Below are 25,503 nucleotides of genomic sequence, written 5' to 3'. Positions count from 1 at the left end.
TCGTAAACCATTCAAAAATGAAGAGTAAGTTGTTAATAGTTTTTTTTTTTATCAAAATATAGAAATGTATATGATTTCAAAGTATAATTATAACAGAGTTTAAAGTGTATTTCTAATTGAGGAATGTTTGCAATCGGTAGGTTTCAGATGGTTTCCTAAAAGATTAACTTACCACCACTTTCCACCATCAACTAAATCGTTACCACTTTTACCATAAAATGTGCATCAATAAAATCGAGTGGAGAGTTTTCTTATATGGCAGCACTGCTTTTATTTTTGTAAACAGAAACTTTCAGTGTCTAAAAAACGGTATAATAAACTTTGATCATAATATTATGCTCTTCGCTTACTGAGTGTGCTATTACAAAATTATTATGTACTAGAGCACATAACATATACTTTTGGAAAAAAAGTCGTTGTTATGATTGCATAATTACTTTCCTACGACATTTTCAACATTTTTCAGTTTCTGTCATTAGGAAATTTTTATGATTTTCGAATTAAAAAAAAAACCTTTTCATTATTATAAAAAAAAAAAACTAAGATTTACAAAATATAAGTCGTTTACAAAAATGCCACAAAATAGATAAAAAAGTGGTAACACATGTTTCTCGTTTCTTCGCTTGAACTTGATAGCAATTCGCAGTTCGCACATCGCTGAGCAACTTTACATAGAATAGTACCATTCAATACGCCAGCGTGGATAACGTCAAATAAAGCTAAATGACGTTACTTTAACAAAAATACGCATTGGAAGCAATATTTAATTTCTGTGAAAATGGATTTCTTACAATTGGAGGCTAAAGCGAATTTCATAGTAACGTTATTGTTAATTACGCTTTCTTTTACTTTTGTTGCAACAGGTAAGCCTACAATCACATTATATCAACAACAAATTCTTTGTACTGTCTGTCGTTGACTTTTGTGATTCGATGACGTAAATAATATAAAACAAACATATAAAATATTTTTTGATTGAAAAATGTTTTGAAATACTGAGCTCGTACATGTTAAACTGACGCATTTTTCTTTCTTTTCCTTTGCTACGAGTATACGAGAACTTAATTTTGAATGCTTTAGACAATTATACTTACATTTTTATAAACCGTATTTTGTTTGATTAATTTAAGGTTAGAATGTTATTTAATTATTATTTATTAATGTCTTCTTAAAAGAATTCATTTAATTTTTAAATCTTAATAACCGTTTACCCCTACATTCCCCAAGCTTTTAGAGTATTCGTTTTAATATTTTTAGTATATAATCTATATTATGTTCAGGTGTTTATATGACTCAAATGAATGTGGTGACCCCTTTAACACAAATAATAATAAATACTTAGAAGCCAACATTCTTACGTAACTACTTTTAAAAATTATAACATTATAAAATATAAGTGATATAATTTAACCAAACCTAATATTTTATAGATAATTCATTTCTTAAACTGAAATTAAAGAATCAATGTTTTGTTTATGTATGCCTTAATTGTTAATTTGTAATTGTGTATGTAACAATTGATTGATGATTTTTGATTGAATTTCTTGACCTTAGTCTTTAGTACTGTGTAGCTGCGTAATAATTATCAGGTAGTTTGATTTTCTTAAGTGAGCTGTAATTATCTTCGCATAATAATTATCATGTAGTTTGATTTTCTCAAGTCTGCTGTAATTTTGTTAGAAAAAATCTCTTCATCAGGCAACTTTTAAATATAATGGTATGGTTGACAGTTTTTCAATTAAAGTATTTACAAATATTGCTTACAACTGCAATATTATATATATTTTATTGATTCCTTGCTTATAATACCAAAAACATTATTTGAATAGAAGAAAGGACAGATTCCATGTGGTTTACTTCTAGAGCCATAACTTAAAAAGTGTGCGACAAAATGTTTGATCTAGACAGTTGTAATTCAAATAGTTCATTATTATATAATTATTTAAACTGTTAAGGAAACTATCCTTAAATTTCTAAGAAAATCATAGTTTTATTCAGTGTGTATGGAGGTTTAGTATTGAAGATTGTTGGCATTTGACAATATTCCGAGACATTCAATTAAAAATCCCTTTTTGGGTTTTTTAATCAATACATGTGTACCTAAAACTATCAAACTAGAACAGACGGTAAAAATAAATAAAAATAAAAATATTTCAAAGAAGGTATATAATTTAAAGACAAGCAGAACAAACTCTGGCAATGGTTTTGATTAGTATATTTATTTAGTAATTGTATTAGAAGTAGTAAATTGATATTGTTACAATCAAAAATAAATAACTTTGCAAAGAAATTCCATAGAATGTTTTAAGAAACATGAGTAACTAATCATTATCAATCAACTAATCATCCATTAGTAAAATAATGCTCGGTTTAGTTTGCTTATGGATATCAAATCTATAAATAGACCAAAATTTGGTTTTATCCAAACTTAAGTAAGGCTGATAGTACATATATTTAACCCAAAAATTACTAATCTTATAAATACAATCTATAAATTTGAAAGCATTGGAATTTTTCTTTATGTTGATTCAATTGAAGTATATACATTGTATAAGTAATATTATGTTGGCTTCAATCAAGTAACAATAGTAATTATTATATAAACCTCTACAAGACAAATGTATCGTACATGTAACTTGAAACTGGTCATATATTTTTTAAATGTGAGGTGTACAATAACAACTAATAACATTGATATTATATGATAAAAAGTATGTAATATGCAAGAAATTATATCTATATTCAATTTCACTATAATCACTCTTTGCTTAAGTGAATATTGTTTTAAAATAATTTTGTATATCATAATAAATTTTATAATTCACAGTAATGGTGTACAATAGTATCCATTTAAATTTTACTAATATTAATTCGCATTTTTGCACTCTTTCGTATAAATTGAGCTTTAAAATCTCAATAATGACTGCAAATTTTGTCTTTTAAAAGAAAATTATTCAAAATAATGCTCGGTAGTTTGGTACACTTTATATGCAGTGTTTCTACAATATGTAGATAAAACTTTCTGTAAACTGTTTCTTCCTGTCACTTCAATTAATACTAATCTTCATGATGTAAAATACTATTTAAACAACAGTTATTGTTACAGCGGTCAATAACCATTGCTGTTAAATAGTTTAATACGACTAGCTCTATTACAATGAACAATGCACTCATAAGCTTAACCAATGGATAGCGCTCGTGTCTCCAATTAAAATATTATTGTTTTTTTTAATGGTTTCAAGTCATAGCTAATTAGTTAATTTATTTTAAATTACAAAAATATAATTATTAGAAATCATTAGAATTTTATATGACGGTATTGTTACAAGTTCAGTAAAAAATGCCAAATGTTAATTCTTAAATATTGTTCTTTGCTCAATATGAGAGAGTATTCACATAAATTTAATTAGTTCAATCTCTTCCAGCGCATCCAGAATATGTCATCGTAAACAGTCAAACATCTCGTAGTGATATAAAGCCGGAGTTTATAGCTTACGACCGGCAACGCCGAGATGCCGACGTCGCACCCCCAGCGGCTCCACTTACTCCACCTACAGCTTCGCCAATAGCGACAAATATTACCACGATTGCAAACACAACAACTGCGGTTACGATAAACACCACTGCCAGTAAAGAAAAATCCATAAATGAGACTGAAAGTAAGTCATTTTATTAGTTATTTATTTTAATTCTATATAAGCAAAGAAATAATATTAATCTGTATAAATAATACACTATGTTCTCAATAAGTATTATTCTATCAACAATATTTTGTCAAGTCGTTTTTAAAATTGAATATACTCTATCTATCTATCTTGAAATATTATGAAGATCGTCTTCATGTCTTATTGTTTAATCGAACCAAACAACTTCAACTAATTTGATGACATTTCGTACGAAAGAAGCTTGAAGTGTAGGAAAGACATAAGCTACCTAATAATTTAGTGCCTAAGACTAAATCGAAGGGAACACAAAAGTGTGTGATTCCTGAATCTTGACGATTTGCTTGTAACTGAAGAAGATGAATTAACCGAAATACATAGTATAGTAACATTTGGGACATTTCCCACTACCGAATATATACGGATATTTTTAGAGCTTATTCCAGTGAGGTAAAATTTGACCATAATATGAGCCTCATTCATCGCCAAAAACAAGATCAATTATAAAAATAAATTAGCCATGTGAAAATTCAGAAACCGCTTTATTCGATTAATATTCGAATTGTATCTCGATTTTAGCAGATCTATATATATAATAAGCATTTCAAAATAAAAACATATAATGAAGGTAAATACTCATCTATTTCTTGTATAAATTCGGACATTCTAATTGTTACGTAACTCTTTATTCTAGATATGATACGATATGATTGGTCTTATTAACATAATTGTATTTTAGGAACATTAATGTGTCCTCGCTTCTATTTTGAAATGTTTGAGTTAACGAGTTAAGATTACACAGGTGTTTTATTAATTAACAAGAGAATAACATTTTCAATTGTTAACAATTTTTGTTATTAACTTTTTAATTTATATAAAGGGTAGTTGTTAAAGACTTTAGATACTGGTATTGCTTTTATACATATTTTAATGGAATAGGCGTTTATCTTCCATCTCATCAGATGGAAAGTGTAGATAAAGACGAAGGTGGTACACGCCCATCCAAAAGAAACCTGTTCACTCTAACCTTAAAGGCTCCGGAGTTCAACTTATCAGGAAAAAATGGACGCAGGCAGGTCGTTCCTAATCTTGCCGACTCTCAAATTGGTATAATTTATCTGTGACAATTTGCCAGCAACCTTGGGAACTATGAGGTGTCCTTTACACCTGTAATTACACTGACTCACCCTTCAACCGGAACAAAACTATATTAAGTATTTACGTGCATATAATTTGGGCGTACGTCAGGCGACATGTGGTAGTATTCCTTGATCATGCATAAATAAAAGAATGTATGTAATATGCGGTCACATGTACAATTTTATTTAAACGGGTGCAATTACAGTATGATAAGCGACTTGGCTATCCATGTATATGAAACTTAATATTTGCTACTAGTCTTTTACGTATTTTATATTTTTTATTGTAATTCTGATACAAATGATAACTGATACAAACAAAATTATATAAATGAACTTATTAAACACTTGTTTGTCTTACTTAGTTATATACTGGCCTGTATTCATCCAGAAATATATCATTTGAATTTACTATGATTGTAATTATGTTATTTTATCATACAACGCAAAGAAACAGTCAATTTCTTATACATAGACTTATACATATCAGTACGTTTTTCCTACCGTAATAAGCAGACACTGTAATAAATTTTAACCAAGTGTAAACAAATTATCCACTGCCTGCCCAAGGCCTTACCAAAGAGGTTTTCAGCTTGCTCCACCAGCTCCCGCCAAGTTAACTAACGAAAAGATTTTTGTTACATGAAAAATGCGTTTTCTAAGTAATTAAATTACGAAGGTATAATGTATATTAATGTTGTTAAATTAAACATTAAAACACAAATTATAAAATTGTATTTATTAGTTCGTATTAAAGCTGCAGAAATGTTGCATATTTCATCATATTATAAAACAAAGTCGTTTTTAAACTACGCAATGGATTTTAATACAGTTTTCATTAATAGAGTGACTCAAGAGGAAGGTTTATATGTGTGATGCATATATATTATAAAAGAGAGGAACCAAGAATTTAAACTTGCATTGCAGGAAAAAAGCGATTATTTTTCCTTTGAGATTAATCGTCAATCTAAAAGTAGTATATACTTGAGACAATTGTCGTACAAACACGGCTATCCTGTCATATGTACATCATTATGTATATGTAAATAGTGCTCTTATCAGATTTAAAGTGTATAATAGTTTCTTGATAAGAATATCAGACAAGAATGTTTTCTTTTTGCGTACGTTTTAGAGGACGGCTTTTAATTTTTAAACTGAGGAACTTGGTAATAAACTATTTTGGTCTATTTTGAGCTGAAATCTTTTAAATATAAAAGTAAGAGTCGAAGGCTTTGTGAAGTCGCTAAATAAATCCTTACTTTATATAGGCGTCCGTAATTATATTAACAGTTTATCGGTCAATTTGGACTTCAAGGTCACGTAGCTCAGTTACTGTTACTTAAACATTTGTGTTACTGTTAATAGCTTTATGCGGTAACGGAATTTTATTGATTTTCTTTCTAAGTTAAGAGTTGTAAAGAACAATTTTTTTTATCTTAAGTTGTAAATGGTTTTCTTGACGCTGTCTGCTTATATTAACTCCGTAGTATTTGGTCGATTTTATAGTTGTGACAATCTTTACGTCATCCGCTTAAAGCAAAAACATGTGACTGTTCAATGCATGACTTCTCATGATTCATAAAAAAATTAAACAACAAAGGGTCGATTTGCGAATCATAAATAAATGAGGGGAAAAGTTGTAGATTTTTTTCTTATCGTTTCAATAGCTACGAATGCATATGGCCGACAGTTTGGAATTCCCATCATTACACATACTTCTTGCGAGTAAATAAACAAAAAGGAAAAATCCTTTAAAAATTACTTCGATCGAATTCGAGGATCTAAACAAAAATAAGTTAATTTAAAACATGTATTAAATTCGGAATATAGATTCTAGTGAGAAGAACCGGCAAGATACTCTGTAGTTACGTAATGCAAGTCAAATAGGTTTCTTTACAGCCGGCGGCATGTCGATAAGGCGGTTTTATACAAAACATATAGTTACTTTTAAGTCAAAATAAAATTTTGCTAAGGGTTACTTAAAATCATCCACATAGGTCCAAAACCAACAATCTATATTTCACGTAGAAGAGAAAGAATATAATAATGTTTTATTGTTATATTATTTTTTAATAAATATATATTTCGATTTTAAATGTTAAAACTTGTGAACTATGTGAAAGGCGCGTTTAATCCCATTGCGATAGTGTGAACTTTGCCTTTCTGAAGTTGAATGGTCGCATCGATTCATCGACATTAATAATAGGTACGTATACTTTAAGATAAAACTGATTTAGTCATACTCTCAATTTATTTATTCACATGCATTAAGAGTGTCCAGCGGCATCCAAAGAATATCAGTTAATTATTTACATAATTTAATAGATTAGATGATAAATATTATTGATATTAACTAAACGTATATTTAATGTAGCTTCTAATTCCTTTGCTATTATACAATCTGAAACGATTACAAGGTTTTGTGAAACAGCGGGCAACTCGTTAACCGATCAAATTAATTCGTATCATCAGTTTAATACAAGCCTAAAGTATTATCAGCGCACGTTATTATTATTGGAATATACATAAAATCAAGGAAATCGACACAAATCCAATTAACACCAAAAATAATAATAACGTGAATTGTCAAAAAGTCAGAGAAATATATACTTTAATACAGACAGTTTACGTCTATACTAAAGCTCGTCAAACTGGTACGCCAATTTGTTGTACGTAAGAAACATCCAACCGATATCACTTGATTATAATTTTGACGTAAAACCTTATATTTAATTGGAATCAATAAAAATGACGTCACTCCTAAGTAGTGATTACGTTTAACGATGATTTGTTTCTTTGTCTTGTGGATTTAGCCCGACAGCGAGCAATTTTTGTTAACAATAAGACACTATTGTTCTATTATATTAGTCGTCAGTTTTAGTAAAACCGTGACGGATAAAATTGTACGTATAGAATTACTTATTGGTAATACAATATTTCCTTCGTTAATATTTTTGTGTTCCTTCAATTAAATTCATCCTGTACCTACAGTGCTCGTTAATTACAGCCGGCTAAGCAAGTTATGAAGCCAATAGAAGTCATTATCAATAATGTACACAACTATTTGCATGCAAGTAAGCTATGAGCTACGAACATACGAATAGTTTATGGTATGCGTACGTGATCACGAGACAATGTAACGGTGGCAGTTTCGCTCTAGAAATATCTATGGTCTCTGCGACATGTTTTTATAAGTATTCATAACCTGTTGCGACTTGATAGATAGTTAATGACTTATTAAGTCGTCGTCTTTATCGTACAACGACCTACAAAATCTCTTAACATAGGTCATCACTCGTGAATGTATACAAAAATGTTTATTTTTGTCAGAGCTCGGAGGACGGAATCAATTGCATTGCAGTCACATTGCAGTTGTTTGTATGCAACGCAAATGTATTATAAGTAGTGACTAGAGAGAAAAGGCGGTGTCGTAGTACCGCGACCACTGCGCACTGACGGCGTCAATAAGGCGTGTTCATAATGAAATAAACTCGTACTACCAGTCCGACGTCGCTTCGATACGCCGTCTAAATGATATCATTTGTAGATACTTCACTTAACGGTTAAGAATCATAAACTCCAGGGACTGGATACTTAACTTTTAATAAAATAAAAAGCAACTCTTAAAACTAAGAACAATGCTGCAATGATTTAGATAACACTATACATTTTGTTTAAACATTTGAAGAGTTGTATGATAATTTAATCCTATTATAAAGTACGAAATGATCTTAAACATCTAAATATAAAGTAAAAAAATAATAGTATCGCGCTATTAATAATTCAAATTATTGATGTACTCATTAAAGACAATTACACAATACAAACACAACACTAAAGCTGCTATACAAAGACGTTTATCTTTTTACTAAGGACGTATATTTTAACAAAACGGCATAAGGTTGATTATTCACTGCGTCGCTCGATGACGTTTGTTCGGATAGAATAATAATATTGAATAACTGTACAAACAGTGGGTAAAATACACATGATATGCAAGTATCATCAAATATTTATTTATATAACATTTCTCATTGTCATTTTCATTTTATTCACATGCTCTAGGTTATAACATTAATTAATATTATGAAAGTCGTGGAAAGTCATTTGGTTTTTTTCTATATACCTACATATTACTTTGTTTTCTGTTTTATTATCCTTCGTATAATTAAGAGCTGGCGACGATATTATTGTGATTATATATGTAAGATGGTTAGTGGAGCCCACATAAGGAATATTATCAATTCTTTGCACAGCCAATGGCCACCCATGGGAATTAGTACACGTGCCTGTAGCTACACTGGCTCACTCACCTTTCAAGCCGAAACACTACAGTACTGAGTTATGCTGTTTGGCGGTAAAACATCTGATGAGTAGGTGAGATAGGCTAGAAAATTGGTCATTTCTCATATCATCATCAGAAAGTCCAAACAACAACCTAAAACCGTATGCTTTGCGCCGTTTTAAATTTTTGCAATAATATCCCTTAACAATGGCGAAAACAATGCCGAGCACTGCACGTTTATCTATTCTTCTATCATCTTAATTTTCAGGATTTGATATAATTGATCTTGTCTCCAGTACTCTATAGCTGATGTCCTAGATGTCGATTGGAGCAAGTCATATCGAATCTCTTCTTAAGTCTACTTCGTAGTGTCACACGACGTCTCGCTCGCATAGACATTTGCTGTTTATATCATTCAAATGTTATCTTGCCCTCTTGCTTGCTCGCTGCTTCTGATTTACCTGCGAATGATTGTAATAATGTGTTCTTAAGTCGTAGGCGAGATATGGAGCAGCTGCTTTTGATTGAAGGAAGTCAGTTAATACCGATAACACTTACAAATTCAGCGCCACATTAACTTGTATTTGCTTTGCGTATAACTAATGTTCGTGTATTATCGACTTCACTTTTCATGTTATATAAACAAGTCGTAAAATCAAATGCGAATATTACATGATTTCTATTGTTGTTTCCAAATTGAGAAAAAACATGTATCGTTTATTATGTATCGTTAGATTTTATCTTTAAACATTGTCGTAATATTCTTAAACCGACTATAAAATATCAACAATTACGAATGTGTTTTTTGTGCTTGCGATAAACGATTAATATTTATTTGATTTTCCTTAAAATATTTGCAGTGGCGAATTTTTGTGTTTTTGTCCAAAGATTTATACATTATTTACAAATTGCATTTGGATCGTATTTATATAGTTTTAATTGTCAAATAAGTGTATGATGTAAATGACGCTAATGCTGTAATCCTGTAAGCAATATTTTATAAGTTCATCCAATTATCAAAGTAATCAAATGTGTGTAGAGAATTAATAAATTACCTGCGTGAATTATACATATGCTTGGGATATGGGATATTTAATTTATGGTGAATATAGGTACGTCACATACCCCTATTCGTCATATATTTTAACGAATTCATGCGAAGTTTGGGTTTTTGTCTAGTTTATATTATATTTCGAATAATCGTTAACGTTGTGATGTGCTAGGACTATTATTACATTTAACAAATATATATTTATATCAATCACTACAAATTCACTTCTTAAGCATTTAAAAGCTCTTAAGTTTCAAAACGTTGAATGAACATTGGCCTATCATAAAGCACTTTAAACAAGTGATCGAGCATTGCACAGTACACACCCATTATTGAGCTCCATTGCAGGAATTTTAAAAGATACACAAGCACTTAGGGACTACCAAAGTATTTAGGATATCTTATCTACTATATGTATATCATAAATACTAGCCGTCGCCGCGTTTGTCTGTGTTTAAGTATGCGATAATCTCAGAAACTACTACTTTATCCTGTTTTCACATGACCTGTTTCTCGAGCATTGTTTTTTGTTATAATTAGCAAATATTGGTAAGATATTTGTCGATTATGTATGAAATAGTTGTGCCTCGTATGTCCGATTTATATGCCCTGTATCGGGAGTAATGTCGATACCAATAACTTTTTTTTAGAATTAGATCATTACTTCTTAAAGTTACTCTTCAACGAGTTTTATTTGTTTATAGTATTAATATTAAATTCCTTTTCAATGTTATAAAGTAATATCTGCAATTCTATGTATATTTTCGGTTCTCTCGGAATGAGGTTTCTTAAAACAGACAAATTTAAAAACATATATATAAGTATTTAAGCTGTGCCAACTAAAAAATAATAGTTGAAATTAGATAATCCGTAACAAATTTCCTTTTTTATAAATTATGTGAATCTTTTTCAGAAACGACTTCCAAAACCGTAGCTGATGAGACACATACGCCGCTACTTGGGTTCAACAATTCAGGGACGCTGCACGTTAACGTTCCCGATAACATGCCCAAAGTCAGCGACCCGATACTGCCAGACGACAGTGAGTCTTCTATCTGTATTAATTAACGAGGAATAACTACTAAACTTATATTAATAAAACCCAGATAGAAGATATGCAGGAAAAAATATACATAATATTTTCCTATAAGCATACGTACCTCGCGTTATCTTCCAATTATTTAACAAATTTAAATTTGGAATATTGAAGCAACAAGCGTGTTTTTAATTTGATAAGAACTCTGCGTGATTCTGTGTTAAAATTAAAAAAAAAAAAAAACTCTTGAGGAAAATATACCCTTATTAAAACATCTCAAACTAGATCAATGCCATGTCCTTTGTTAAATTAATTTTATAACGAATTTCTATGTTTGAAATTGATCAATGGATTGATGGTCAATGTTTGTATTTTATTGCAGTGGTATTCATTCGCTGTGATCTTAAACTTCTGTGAATTAGACAAAGACACATAACCCAAGTGTTGGGGCTGTGACTCGTACAATCCATTCATTTAATAATTCAATCACTTAAACATCCTTGTGCTGCCGTATTTCGGTTCAAAACGCGAGGGTTAGTCAATGAAAGTAAAAAGTACAAGAGACATAACATCTTAATTATATGTTTAATTATTTTGTAAATCGAACGCCACATATTTTAATTCTGTACTTAATATCTTTGTCTAGTTAATATTTAATATCTTCTTCTAGTTAACCTGTCAATTTGGTATTTGATAACTATATTGTACTGTCTGTGACTGTGCCCACATTTATCGACGTTATAGTAAGACACGATGCGTCCACTGCATTCAAACTGGCAATTAAGCGTTGGCCGTCGTCCGCGGTTGATATTAATTAGTTCTATTTAAACTTGAACTGTGTATAACACTATATTTACTTTCATAGAGTTGTAATCTCAATGTATCGTATATCGTATTTTATGTATAATATAATAACGGCTCTGCTTCAATTATAATATAGACTAGTATTAATTTCAAATTTTAAACTCAATATTCCATGCTTTGAATTTACATTATCAGCAAAGCAAATAAATAATCCGTATATAATTTTGTTTACGTCAACCTTACCTAAATAATTACAAGCGTATAGTATGTTTGGTCACGACGCATATTTGTGAAAAAAAAAACATGTAAATCGACGATCGAATGAACAGAGTAAATAATGATTACTACTCGTTTTTTTTTTTTTTAAATAGACGCTAATTGTTTTTATTTATTTAATAAATTATTTAAAATTACGTCAACAATTATTTAAGATCCATGTTTATTTTAGATATAAAAATGTTGTTATTACGCCGAAAATAAAACGTTATCTTTAAAAATGCTTAAAAAAATTCAAAACAATAAAACAGCATAGTCACTACCTCTTACTGATATAGCTATTGCAAACTATGTCTTAAATAATGTTATGAAATATGGAAAACAATCGGCTGCCGGTTTTCGTTTATTTAGTAACAAATCATTTATTATTTATAATTCAATGATAATGTGTCTTTACTATTTCCCTATTTTGATTTCAGATATTAATGACGTTTTCAAAGAAACCCCGGAAACTATAAAGGCAGAACAGAATCTCACACAACTGAAATACGTGAGTGTTATATTGAGACGCTGTATTATAGTTAAATAAGATGCTTCATTCGGGAAATTGAGTTCTCAAAAATGATACTTGTTTCAGGATAACCACAGTTTCTACAACAGTACTTTCATCGGTAACATTGAATATTTCCAAGAGTACTGGGCGAACATAACTCAACACAAACCTAGCGTACACGAACTCCTCAGCGATTCTCACCGGCGCGCCACTGTGAGTAACTTTTGTTTATATTGACATAAATTAAACCACCGTTAAAGTCCAATGCAGCTGTGACTTAAGCTGTTTCAAATCGTAGCGTCGTGAAAATCGAAGTATTTGTTTGTTGAATGCATTCTAATCGAAAATGTTAACGCCTTAAGCGGTCAAAGGCGACACAGTGGAGTCGGGATCAAGCAATTCATTAATGCAATATGGGGCCATTCATTTAGTACGTAAGACGTTTAGAGGGGGGGGGGATAAAGTCTTATGTTGTCTGACAGGGGGGTGGGATGGTGTTTCCATAGTTCTTACGTAAGATAAAAAAAATATCAAGGTTTAAATAATTTAAAAAAGCACAGAGTTGTCTGCGCGATTGCCGAGGTTAATTCGGATGCGTATCTTTAGAACCTTTGAACTTATAATCACATATGTAAAAAAAATGTTACGTTGAAAAATATACATTAAAATAAACCAATTTGTATTCGTTTTTTCCTTTAGATTTTTACGTAATAATTATGAAATAGGGGGGGGGGGCGACGTATTCTTTTTTTTTCCTATGATAGGAAAGGAGGGGGTAAAAATAAGCGTAAATAGTCTTACGTTATAAATGAATGGTCCCTAGTGTTATTGTCAAGGAGCGTCGGTGTCAGGCGGCCGGCAGCTAACCCGGACGAATGTTGATTATTCACACTGATACCAAGTCATTGATCGACCTCAAACTCTCAGCCTGAACGAGTTTTTAATAATAACTCGTATCTCAGCTATCGTCATTATATCGCGCTGTAATATTTCACAGTCACGTTTGGTCTTGTTATTATTCATAATATACACTAATTATGTGATTATATTTTTATACGATCAAACTTTTCGCGCACAAATTAGCCGGTCTGAATGTTGTAGTTGAATTGTTTGGAATTATTTTAATATTGGCTACGTATTGTCTGATAACAAGCGATATTTAGATATGGCTAGCTAGTGAGCTAGTGTATCAGTGTGTAGTCTATTCCAACCACCGGAATAGTAAAGCAAAATAAACAACTGCGATCGATTATATAGTCCTTTGTTATACAGACACCACGGACACAATACTATTCCGCTACACTAATTCTATTCATTTTAATTTTATTTCAAAATTTTCCTGTAATAAGTTTAACATTATTATAGAATATTAAACACTCTGACCGAATATATATTTTATACTAAAGAAGCTAAAATGCAAATAATATCTTTTAAATGCTAGCTAAAGAGTCGAGATGGCCCAGTAAAGAGTCGAGATGGCCCAGTGGTTAGAACGCGTGCATCTTAACCGATGATTGCGGGTTCAAACCCAAGGAAGCACCGCTGATTCATGTGCTTAATTTGTCTTTATAATTCATCTCGTGCTCAGCAGTGAAGGAAAACATCGTGAGGAAACCTGCATGTGACAAATTTCATAAGAATTCTTCCACATGTGTATTCCACCAACCCGCATTGGAACAGCGTGGTGGAATATGTTCCGACCTTCTCCTCTAAGGGAGAGGAGGCCTTTAGCCCAGCAGTGGGAATTTACAGGCTATTGTTGTTGCTAGGTACTCGCAACGTAAAAATAAAATTGATTTTCATTACAACAATAATAAATGAAGTATACAGATGTTAGTTAACTCTGATCAACAGGTGCTCATAGTTTAATAATTTTCCAGACGTTGACCCTTTCATTCGATTTTCCATTCTACGGGCATCCGGTGAAGAGTATCACGGTGGCGACCGGCGGCTTCATCTACACCGGCGATCACGTCCACAACTGGCTGGCCGCCACTCAGTACATCGCGCCACTGATGGCCAACTTCGACACCAAGCTGACCAACGACAGCGTTGTCAAGCTCAGTGACGATGGTGAGTTGTATGGTCACCGTTCATGGTCGTTGCCTTTGTTGTATAGTCGCTTTATCTTGCTGTTGTGACATTTGTATCTGTACTAATTCGATTCTATCATGGTAGTATCTAAACTCACGTTCTCTTATTTTAAGTCCTAAAACAGAAACACCAATATTGTTTATTACAGAAATAATTTTCATGTAAGAAAAATTCAAGCAAAAATTTTCTTCTTTAAAGAATCTATTTGACTATAGGGTCAATATTTTGTACATAAGTTGTTCGATATAACAAAAGGATATATCATTTATGTTTAGGCATTCATTAAATGTATTAATTTAATTTATCTATATGTATTTGAATATGGAATCATTTTTTATATAGACACCAATCTATACAGACACTTATCTAACATTAACATACATGTCATATTAAAAAATATATATATTCAAACATTCCAATGGAAAAAAAATATCGACTTATTTTTACAGTTCTATATTAAAAACTAATTTTGTAATAATAAACATGAATTAAATAAGTAAGTTGCGCACGAAACGTGGTTCAGTATCTAACTTGGGAAGTATAATAAACAAAACAGCTTCAGTCTTACTCTCTATATGGCGCACTACAAATTCAAAATTTCGACCAATGACATTGCGTCAATTCAATGTCTATATTGTTTATTTATCTGTACTCGCTCTCTGATTGGTCCAGAATATAGAACATAATCGTGCTGGATGACAGCTGGCAGATACCATAGCGAAAAAAATAGTATTTATTATTATGTTAAATATATAAAACACACATTATATAATCGATTTCTGAATTGATATGTTTATAAATTCATTTGTACTATTACTTCTTTTATTTCAATTCGTTTTATATAATAGTAAATTATCTCGAATTGATAGTGTGTCACAAATGTATTCGTTCGAACCGCTTCGATTGCCCTCAATAGTTAGGAGGTCTCTTAAATGAAATGCATCTGATACGATCAATCAACACGCAAGTGACTCCACTTTATCGTGATTGCGAGGATCTTTGTATGACATTGTGTAGCATTTGTTATCATAGTCAACGCACGCTATTATTTGCCGATCAAACAAATCTTCGTCGAAAATTCAACCAAAACAAATATAATTAAATTTATCAAATAGTATAAAATTAAAAGTAATTTATGTCAATTTGTACTAATGATACGTTTTTGTTTATTGCTTAACCGATAAAACTAATAACCCTAGTGGATAATATACGTAAATTTTATACCAGACTTGCTACCCGGCCCGGCTTCGCACGGGTGCAATACTGATACTAAATATACTCCATAACTTGTTTATTAACGACATTACATTAGAAACTTCTAAAATTATCATTATTTGTCTTGCTTTAATATATAACATGATAATAAACGAGCATTAAACTCAGACTATTGACGTGACTAGAACTAGTATAATATACAAAAGTAAACCGATATGTTTCATTGATAGCATACTATGATTTTGTTTCATTGTCGTAAGTTCATATTTGCACAAACACGATTTCGTTCTAATGTGCATAAAATCCCAGAGAACGTTTCAAACTATATATCAGCTTTATTTATTATTACCATAAAACGGTTACTTAAGGTTGATCTGAGGTTGGCTGTAAACCAATAAGGATCATTGTGAAATAAACCTCGCAACCTCGAATTTTATATTCGTAAATCCAAGAATACTTGAGTTTTCGTGATTATGTTATATGTATATATTAATTAATTTGATCAGGTGAAAAATTCACCGTGTTCTGGGAGAACGTGACCCTTCAAGAGGATCCCGGCAAGAAGTTCACGTTCGCTGTGACCCTCTACAAGAACGGCGACATTATATTCGCGTACAAGGACATCCCGATACCCGTGCAGGCCATTAATGACACCGAGCACCCCGTCAAAGTGGGCATCAGCGACGCCTACCTCAACGATAAAATATTATTCTGTAAGTATTCCTTATTCCTTACGGTAACAATCATGTTAATATACAAATTGTTTATAGTATATATATATTTTTATGGTATAGGTTGGCAAACTATTCCTTACGGTAACAATAATATTAATATACAAATTCTTTTATAGTGTATATATTTTTTTTATGGTATAGGTTGGCAAACATATGGGCCACCTGATGTTAAGTGGTCACTATCACCCATAGACAATGACGCTGTAAGGAATATTTACTATTCCTTACATCGTCAATGTGCCACCAACCTTGGGAATTATGTTATGTCCCTTATGCCTGTAGTTACACTGGCTTACTCACCCTTCAAACCGGAACACAACAATGATGAGTACTGTTATTTGGAGGTAGAATATCTGATGAGTGGGTGCCAAGTATTTACGAGTTTGTGTGTGCGTAAACACAAGTGCACTTTGATTGACACAAACATACACAGGACACACTACTTGTTTTTGCCGACCGTCGAAGCATAGAGATGTACTGTAAGAAAAAATAGACGTTGGCGTTGGAGCAAATATTAAACATTCCTCATATCGCCAATGCACCACCAACCTTGGAAGCTTAGACGCTATTATGGTGGTATCTGTAGTCAGCTCCTGTAGTCAGGTTTATTCGTAGGAATAATTCTAACATCCTAAAAGATATATCTTTTACAATCACAACGTTAATTATTTTCATGGTTAATTTGATGTTACTTCAGAAAAACAAAACCAAAAAATAACCAAGTAGGCATTTGCAAGCACTTTTGAATCGTAATTTAACAACTATATTAAGTGAAGCTACCATCGGTTCGTAGAGTAGATTCTACCGAGAAGAACCGGCGAGAAAGTCAGTAGTTACTCTTTTTCAACACTCAAAAATACAGTCATGTTAGTTAAATACAATTATATATATGTATGTAATACATCCTGCCTGGAAGTCTAGAAGTATTAATTCTACGCTTACCGTCAAACAAAGATGTGTCATATCCTTATTTATAAGTAGGAGGAAAGTTTACCTTCGACAATATCATTATCAAAGAATTTTAATACTAGAATCGTAGGTAGTTGTCTTCTAGATAATTTGACCTTTAGTTACAACAAATAGTATGTAGTAACGTCGTAAGTCGTTTATAGTAAGATTACAACAACAACAACAGCCTGTAATTATCTCACAGCTGCGCTAAGGCCTCCACTCTCTTTGAGAATGTTTGGAACATATTTCACCACGCTGTTCCAATGCGGGTTAGTGGAAAACACATGTGGTTGAATTTCTATGAAATTACACACATGCAAATGTCCTCAAGATGTTTTCCATCACCGCTAAGCTCGAGATGAATTATAAACACAAATTAAGCACGTGAATATTCAGTGGTGCATGCCTGGGTTTGAACGCGCAACCATCGGTTTAGATGCATGCGTTCTAACAACTGGGCCATCTCGGCTTACGCCAATCGAGTATGCTATATACAGTAATACCCCGGACTTACGCGATAGGTGGGACTGAGCGCTATCCGCGTAAGTCGAATTCGCGTAAGTCGGGGTACAATTTTGCATATAAAGACATACAAAGTATGTTTAATTGGGACTGGAGACTAAATAAAACAATAATTTAGGAAATAATTAGTATCTAATTCTAGATAATATGACAGACTATATTAATAGAGTTTATGTATGTAGTGTATGTATGTAACACAATCACAATGTAGAAGGTTTCATAAATTGTAACAAAATCGTCTGACAAGTCAATGATTTTTTCTTCTCCCGTAATAACTCCTCGTAGCATCGTAGTAATTTTTTTTATTCCATGTTTTGTAACAAAAATGCGCTCTTCATTGGAGTCTTCATGCTTTCCAAAATTGTTAACCCTTTTTCAATCGAACTGAGGGCTTCTGTCACGACGAGTCAGAAACAAACGCCGCCGCTTGACCTTGACTGCGCAGCGTTCAAACAAAAAACGAATAGACGAGAAAATTAAATCGCGTAACTCCGAATTCGCGTAAGTCGAGGTAGCGCAAGTCGGGGTATTACTGTATTTCAATGGATTTAAATTCAACAGACGTGAGACGCAAGACGATCTACGAGTACCACCGCGTTTCTTTCAAGAGCCACGAGATATCCAACATGACCATACTGAAACTGGTTGCGCTGCCCACTTGCCTGCAGTATGACTCATGCCAGAGCTGCGTCAACCACGACACCGGATTCAATGTAAGACGCTAAATAAATAATCACCGGTCGGTTTTATTGTCTAGATTTAAAGAATTCAATGTTCCGTCGCGTGGGATGGGACTAAAGCGACTTGAAAGGTTACCGTTTTATGAATGTACAGTCAGAGTAAGAAAACCTTTATATTAATTCCTTTATCAAGTCGTTAACTCTTAGTACCTTTTGGAACTAAAGCACTAAACTGACAAGTGAATGTAAAATTAAACTTACATATTATGATAGCTTGGTTCAAAATAGGATTACATCTTTGGACTACGTCTAGTTTTATATCAACATGAAATATTCTTAATAGCGTAATTAGTCATTACAAATTTAAATTAGATATGATATCTTCTACTGAATCGTCAAAATATGTCTGTCAGTGTCATATTTTCTCGATCGATGATACATACTGAGCACACGAAAATATCTTAAGGTGACGAATTTTTTCTTACCCCGACTGTACAATAAGTCAAAGAAATGTGTCCATGCTCTTAAAGTTATGTATAGAATACTAGTTGTCACACGTGGTTTCGCTCGCGTTTATGGGATTAGTCCTCAAGTTTTGGGCATAAAAATAGCCTAAGAGAGAGTAAAAATTGAAAACTACAGACATAGAGACAGATAAATGATTTTAGAAAATAAAATCAATATGTGACGTAGCAGTATATCATTGTTTTCATGTAATAATGTTTTTAACAAGATGCAGTATCAATAGGAATATTAATTAGGCTTAAATAAATATTAATTTGATAATGCGAAAAATAAATTGTGAATTATTGTTATCAGTGTTAATTATGAGATTAAAAATGGTTACTTACTAACGAAACTTGCAATAATACTTAATTTATTTAAAAATAAATAAATAAAAATGCATTTTTTCAAACGTTTCTCACGTGACATAAAACGCTCCTGATTGGCCGGGCTTATGATGAAGTCACTTTCTTGTAAACCTTGCTTTTCTACTATATGTACCACAGATTAAAATACAGCAAAGTGACGTCACCGACCCCATCGCAGCGCTATATTGTCCAAGTAGCGTTTTCCCGCGTTATTTAAATATGGGATTTTTAATATGACATTTTTCGGCAAATATGTACTAAAAATAAAAAAATCTACTTTTACTGGGTTCCTTAACCTCTACTAAATAATATAAAATGGATTTTAAAAACCAATCAAATAGCCGATTGTAATTTGTTATGATTTATTTCGCTATTAAATTGTGGACTATTACTTACAGTGCCTTTGGTGTGAATATATTAAGAAATGTTCAAGTGGAACCGATCGAAACAAACAGGACTGGCTCCTCAGAAGTAAGTATATACAATTATATGTAGAAATTAAAGTCATTATCATAAATGTTAATAATAACACAGTATTATACACATATACTATGTATCGTTTTGGATTTGCACGGCTAGAATAATTATTTGGTCATATATAGCAACTTATTCATTTTTATTTGTGAAGATTTATTCTTAGAGAAAATCACTTTGAAAATGGTTATTAGAAATATTTATTGAATAATGATCTATTGTCCAGAAATAGCTTATATGTTTAAAAAAATATATACCCATTATCAAAGTTTAGATACCACCTATCGAAGTATCGAAGTCCAGAGTCCCCACTTTATAGCACAAGCTTTAAGCTAAATGGCCCTCCCATTTAGCTTAAAGCTTGTGTAAACAGGAATATTAGAAATATCTTAAAATTGGGTTGTATATATCTAAGACATTTCGTACATATATAAAATATACGTATATAGGATACGATACATTTATCGTATCGAATATACTCATATATCGAATGTGTGATGTTTTTTCGACTAGATTGCGACAAGATCACAATATCGAAGGAGGCGTCGTGTCCGGGGAACACGCATGTGGACCAGCCTGCCGGCGGGAACACAGCCTACACCACGGACACGCGCACCTCGCACGAGACCGCCGTCGTCAACAGCGGTAAGCGACAGACCACTGGCCCTACTGTAATCGACTTTATTTAGGGACAACCAACAGAAGTTACGAAATTAGTAATTGCTAAAAAAGGGTCTTAGACTAAGATTTAATTGCACTTCCAATTACAGGTCATCACAGCATGCATGAATAATTGTTTATTTATTTATTTAGGGACAACCAACAGAAGTTACGAAATTAGTAATTGCATAAAATATGCTCTTAGACTAAGAGTTAATTGCACATAAAAGATGCTCTTAGACTAAGAGATAATTACATTAAGCACTTTCAATTACAGGTCATCACAGCATGCATGAATAATTGAGATACAAAAAAAAGTAAATATGATTAAGTTACAAGAAACATCAAAATTATTAATGTAGATACAAATTTGGTATATAATCTGAAAAATAATTATAAATATACCTGTATCTAAAAGTTACAAAAACATATTTTTCAAGATAAAAATACAATAAAACACAATTTTATATTAATTTATGTTATAATATGTTCATAATATATCGGTTATGTTAGGTAAGAGTTATTTTTAAATTTAACTGAAATTTACTTCTATAGATCCACCGAAAAGTAATGTATTAAATTGTAAACATTCTCTTACGGTTCACAATCTTTCGACAGTTCACAATATCGCGAGATAGATTATAATCTAACGGTATTTACAATTATACGGTGACTTATATATATGTACCTACAAGGTACATATATAGGCAATAGTTTATGTGATTTCAGATAAAAGTGTGTGAATCTATTGTAAAGATATGTATAGTACGACACAACTTAGATGTCGCATCGGCAAAATTCGTAAAACCGATCACATCTGAAATAAGTACGCTATCCCAAATTATCAATATTTATATGATCTTTGCACAAACGTAATAACTTGTTATATCATATGACTTAATACATTCGTCAATTTGTCACGTCGATTTACATGCACTTGTTTTCTCTGACGCGAGAATCTTTAGCGACGAATAACGTCGAATGGCGCGATAGGGAGCTATTTCTATTGGTTGTGTAAATCGGCAGTAATCGGTTTTATTTTCATTCCATTGCATTTTCCGATGCTACATCTAATTTGTGTCGTACTATACAGGATACAACGAAGGAAGGCGAGACACGTGTAGGCGTGATCTCCTTTTTTAATGGATCTTTCTGTTGATATTCGTAACAACCATATTCTTAAAGTCGTTTGTGTCATGTTGTTGATGTTTTTAAACTTATTTTTCAGTGCTCTATTTGTGTTTATAATTTGTTTTGAAGACTATTTTCTTGACATAAAAGTTTATATCCACTGACCCGTCAATAAGCTGCAAACATAATAAAGTTGACTAAAGCCCAGCAGTGGAAAGTTAACAAGGAATTTAGACGTTTTCAACCTTTCGTAGAAAGTGGAGGTAGGCGGATAATAACACAAGGTCCTGGAATGCCAACAAGTTTTATAATGTAAGATAACCGACTACCTAAGGTAGTGAGTTACACTACAAGACAATGACAATGACAATGTTTGAGCACATTATTAAAATATGTTTTATTTATTTATAGTATATTGTAGTGTTACGGTGTTTGTGAGTAGTGAGTACGCAGGTTTTCATGGGTACGCCATTCCTAGGTCCCTTGTTCGATTCCCATCCGAGTCGATGTAAATAATGTTCATTAGTTTTCTATGTTGTCTTGGGTCTGAGTCTTTATGGTTCCATCTTTACTTCTGATTTTCCATAACACAAGTGCTAAATTACACTGACATTGGGATCAGAGTAATGTATGTGATGCTGTCATAAATGTATGCCTATCATTACAAAACATACTTTTCGCAATTCGGTGTTGTACACACGTTTGATAATAACATTTGAAATAAGTATCTTTGTTGTATGGGATATATTACAGTTGGCAATCCTTAAGATCTCACTCAGACTGCAACAAAACAAATCCATCTGACGGCTAACACAATACGTAACGTGCGCGTCAGTGGCGCCAGTTTGAGCGACTTGGTTTGCCGTTGGGCATCGCTAGCAAAGACCTTATGAACAATAGGCTATTGACAATGCGAAAAATAAATTGTGATTTATTGTAATCAGTGAATATTATGAGTTTAAAAATGGTTATTTACTAACGAAACTTGTAAATAATACTTAATTTATTCAAAAATCCATAAATAAAAATGCATTTTTTCAAACGTTTCTCACGTGACAGAAAACGCTCCTGATTGGCCGGGCTTATGATGAAGTCACTTTCTTGTAAACTTTACTTTTTTACTATATGTACCACAGATTAAAATACAGGAAAGTGACGTCACCGACCCCATTGCAGCGTCATATTGTCCAAGTGACGTTTTTGCGCGTTATTTAAATATGATATTTTTCGGCCAATATGTACTAGAAATAAAAAACGTAAAATTTACTGGGTTCCTTAACTTCTACTAAATAAAATAAAATGAATTTTAAAAACCAGTCAAGTAGCCTATTGAAACTACGTATAATATAATATACCAGGTGATGCGGAGGAGCCAATGAAGTCAACGCTCAAGCTGCCCACGGGCACGTCTCCGGCGGAGGCGACGTACGCGTCGTCCCCCGTGGGCGGCGTGGTCGCCGCGTTTGTGGCGATCACGCTCGTGTGCAGCCTCACGGCCTGGGTGCTGTACGCGTTCAAGAACCCGCACACGCGCAGCGGACAAATTCTCATCAAGGTATATAACACACACACACACACACTTTCAATGAATATAACACACACACACACACACACTTTCAATGAATTTAACACACTTTTTTTGTACGAATATGCGTACGCGGCATGGGTGTTACAAGCGTAGGTAGATGAGCTGAGCGTGTACAATAACAACCTATCACAGCCTTTCTTACAATGCGTACAATTGTGCAGACTCACATAGTTTAATGTGTACTTATGTTGGTAGGTGTCAATCGGGATGCTCCTTAATTAGTTTTTGTTGTGATTTTATTATGAGATCCGAGATGGTACAGTGGTTAGAACGCGTGCATCTTAACCGATGATTGCAGGTTCAAATCCATGCAAGCACCACAAAATATTAATGTGCTTCATTTGTGTTTATAATTCATCTCGTGCTCAGTGTTGAAGGAAAACATCGTGAGGAAACCTGTATGTGTCAAATTTCTTAGAAATTCCGCTACATATTTTTCCACCAACCTGCATTGGAAACCTTTTCCTTAATAAAGAAAGGAGATTTTAGCCCAACAGTGGAAATTTACAGGCTGTTGTTATTTTTTTTTATTGTAATTTTATTCTGAGCCGGCACTGGTAAAGCGATTCTAGACTCATTGTGATTTGTGTTGTTACTCCTGGGGCCTGTAAGGGATCGCTTTTAGTGATAAGGCCAGAGTCGGATTTAAAGGTGTGGAGGCCCCGGGGCCACAAAGCAGTGAGGGCCCTAGACAAACAGAAGCGTGAACACCCTAATAATTATATTATTATGAATTAATTAGTTTTTTTTTTATTTCAATCAGTAAGCTATGAATTGTTTCGTATTTGTATCGGTAACTTTTAAAATATTAAATGGTAACATTATTATAATTTGACTATATCTCAGTATTTGTTAACTTGCTGAAAACTGTGGCCCCCTCTCATGTGGAGGCCCCAGGGCAGTTGCCCCGGTTGCCCTCCCCTAAATACGGCCCTGGATAAGGCCGCCCTTGCCTTCAATTTTCTGTAATAAACCATTTTATAAGTACTGTTATTTTATATGATATTGAGTGCAATAAAATTTTTATCTATCTATCTATCTATCTATCTATCTATCTATCCAGTACCGGCCGTCGCAGTGGAGCTGGAGACGCGGCGAGGCTCGCTACACGGCCGCCACCATCCACATGTAGAGCTTTCACATCCGGTCGGCGCCAACCGGTGCGCTTCCGGCCACTTAGAATCGACACAGATTGCTTCGAACGCATTACAACGCGATTTGATTTGACAAAGATACTTTGATTAATATAAATTTGATGACTTTTTTATGTATACATTACACGTCGTGAATTACGATTGAGCCTAAGATGATGAATTATTAACTATTTAAAACGATTGTGCCTTATAAAAAAACATATACATTTGTATAGTACGATACAACTTAGATGTAGCATCGGCAAAATTCGTAAAACCGATTACAGCCGATTAAACAAACAATAGAATAGCTCCCTATCGCGCCATTCGACTCTATTTGTCGCTATAGATTCTCGCGTAAGTTCAAACCGAGAAAGCAAATCGACGTGTCAAATTAACGAATATATTAGGTCATAGGATCAACAGGATATTACAATATTACAAGTTGTTACGTTTGTGTAATGATAATATTCACATATGAAATTAATATTGATAATTTGCGATGGCGTACTTAATTCGGATGCGATCGGTTTTACTAATTTCGCCGATGCTACATCTAAGTTGTGTCGTATAATACTTGCTGTTTTCTGTGGTATATTAACCAATGCCGTCCTTACTAACCTTCGCAAGGTAATCGGGTGAAGCATTATATCTATGAACTCTGTCCTTGACTACGTATAAGTTATTATTTGTACGTTAGACA

At 32.7% G+C, this 25,503-nt stretch overlaps 1 protein-coding gene across 1 annotated transcript; it reads left to right on the top strand.

Moving 5' to 3' along the window:
- Nucleotides 1–618: 618 nt before the first annotated feature.
- On the top strand, nt 619–24,993 carry LOC124543104 (plexin domain-containing protein 2). The gene is made up of 12 exons (XM_047121150.1): nt 619–863; nt 3,426–3,659; nt 11,051–11,179; nt 12,673–12,743; nt 12,831–12,959; nt 14,627–14,819; nt 16,562–16,768; nt 18,824–18,975; nt 20,213–20,285; nt 20,802–20,933; nt 23,438–23,634; nt 24,731–24,993. The coding sequence occupies exons 1-12, from the start codon at nt 779–781 to the stop codon at nt 24,797–24,799; spliced, it is 1,671 nt and encodes a 556-aa protein (XP_046977106.1). The 5' UTR covers nt 619–778; the 3' UTR covers nt 24,800–24,993.
- The last annotated feature ends 510 nt before the right edge of the window (nt 24,994–25,503 follow it).

This window comes from Vanessa cardui, chromosome Z (assembly GCF_905220365.1).
Source record: "Vanessa cardui chromosome Z, ilVanCard2.1, whole genome shotgun sequence".
NCBI lineage: Eukaryota > Metazoa > Arthropoda > Insecta > Lepidoptera > Nymphalidae > Vanessa > Vanessa cardui.
This window is presented reverse-complemented; position numbering and strand designations above follow the sequence as displayed.

Excerpts from the sequence above, each read along its gene's own strand:
- LOC124543104 (XM_047121150.1), top strand. The coding sequence starts at position 779 with ATGGATTTCTTACAATTGGAGGCTAAAGCGAATTTCATAGTAACGTTA. Across the intron at positions 11,180-12,672 it reads CCCGATACTGCCAGACGACA|ATATTAATGACGTTTTCAAA; the intron begins GTGAGTCTTCTA and ends TTTTGATTTCAG. Across the intron at positions 14,820-16,561 it reads TGTCAAGCTCAGTGACGATG|GTGAAAAATTCACCGTGTTC; the intron begins GTGAGTTGTATG and ends TAATTTGATCAG.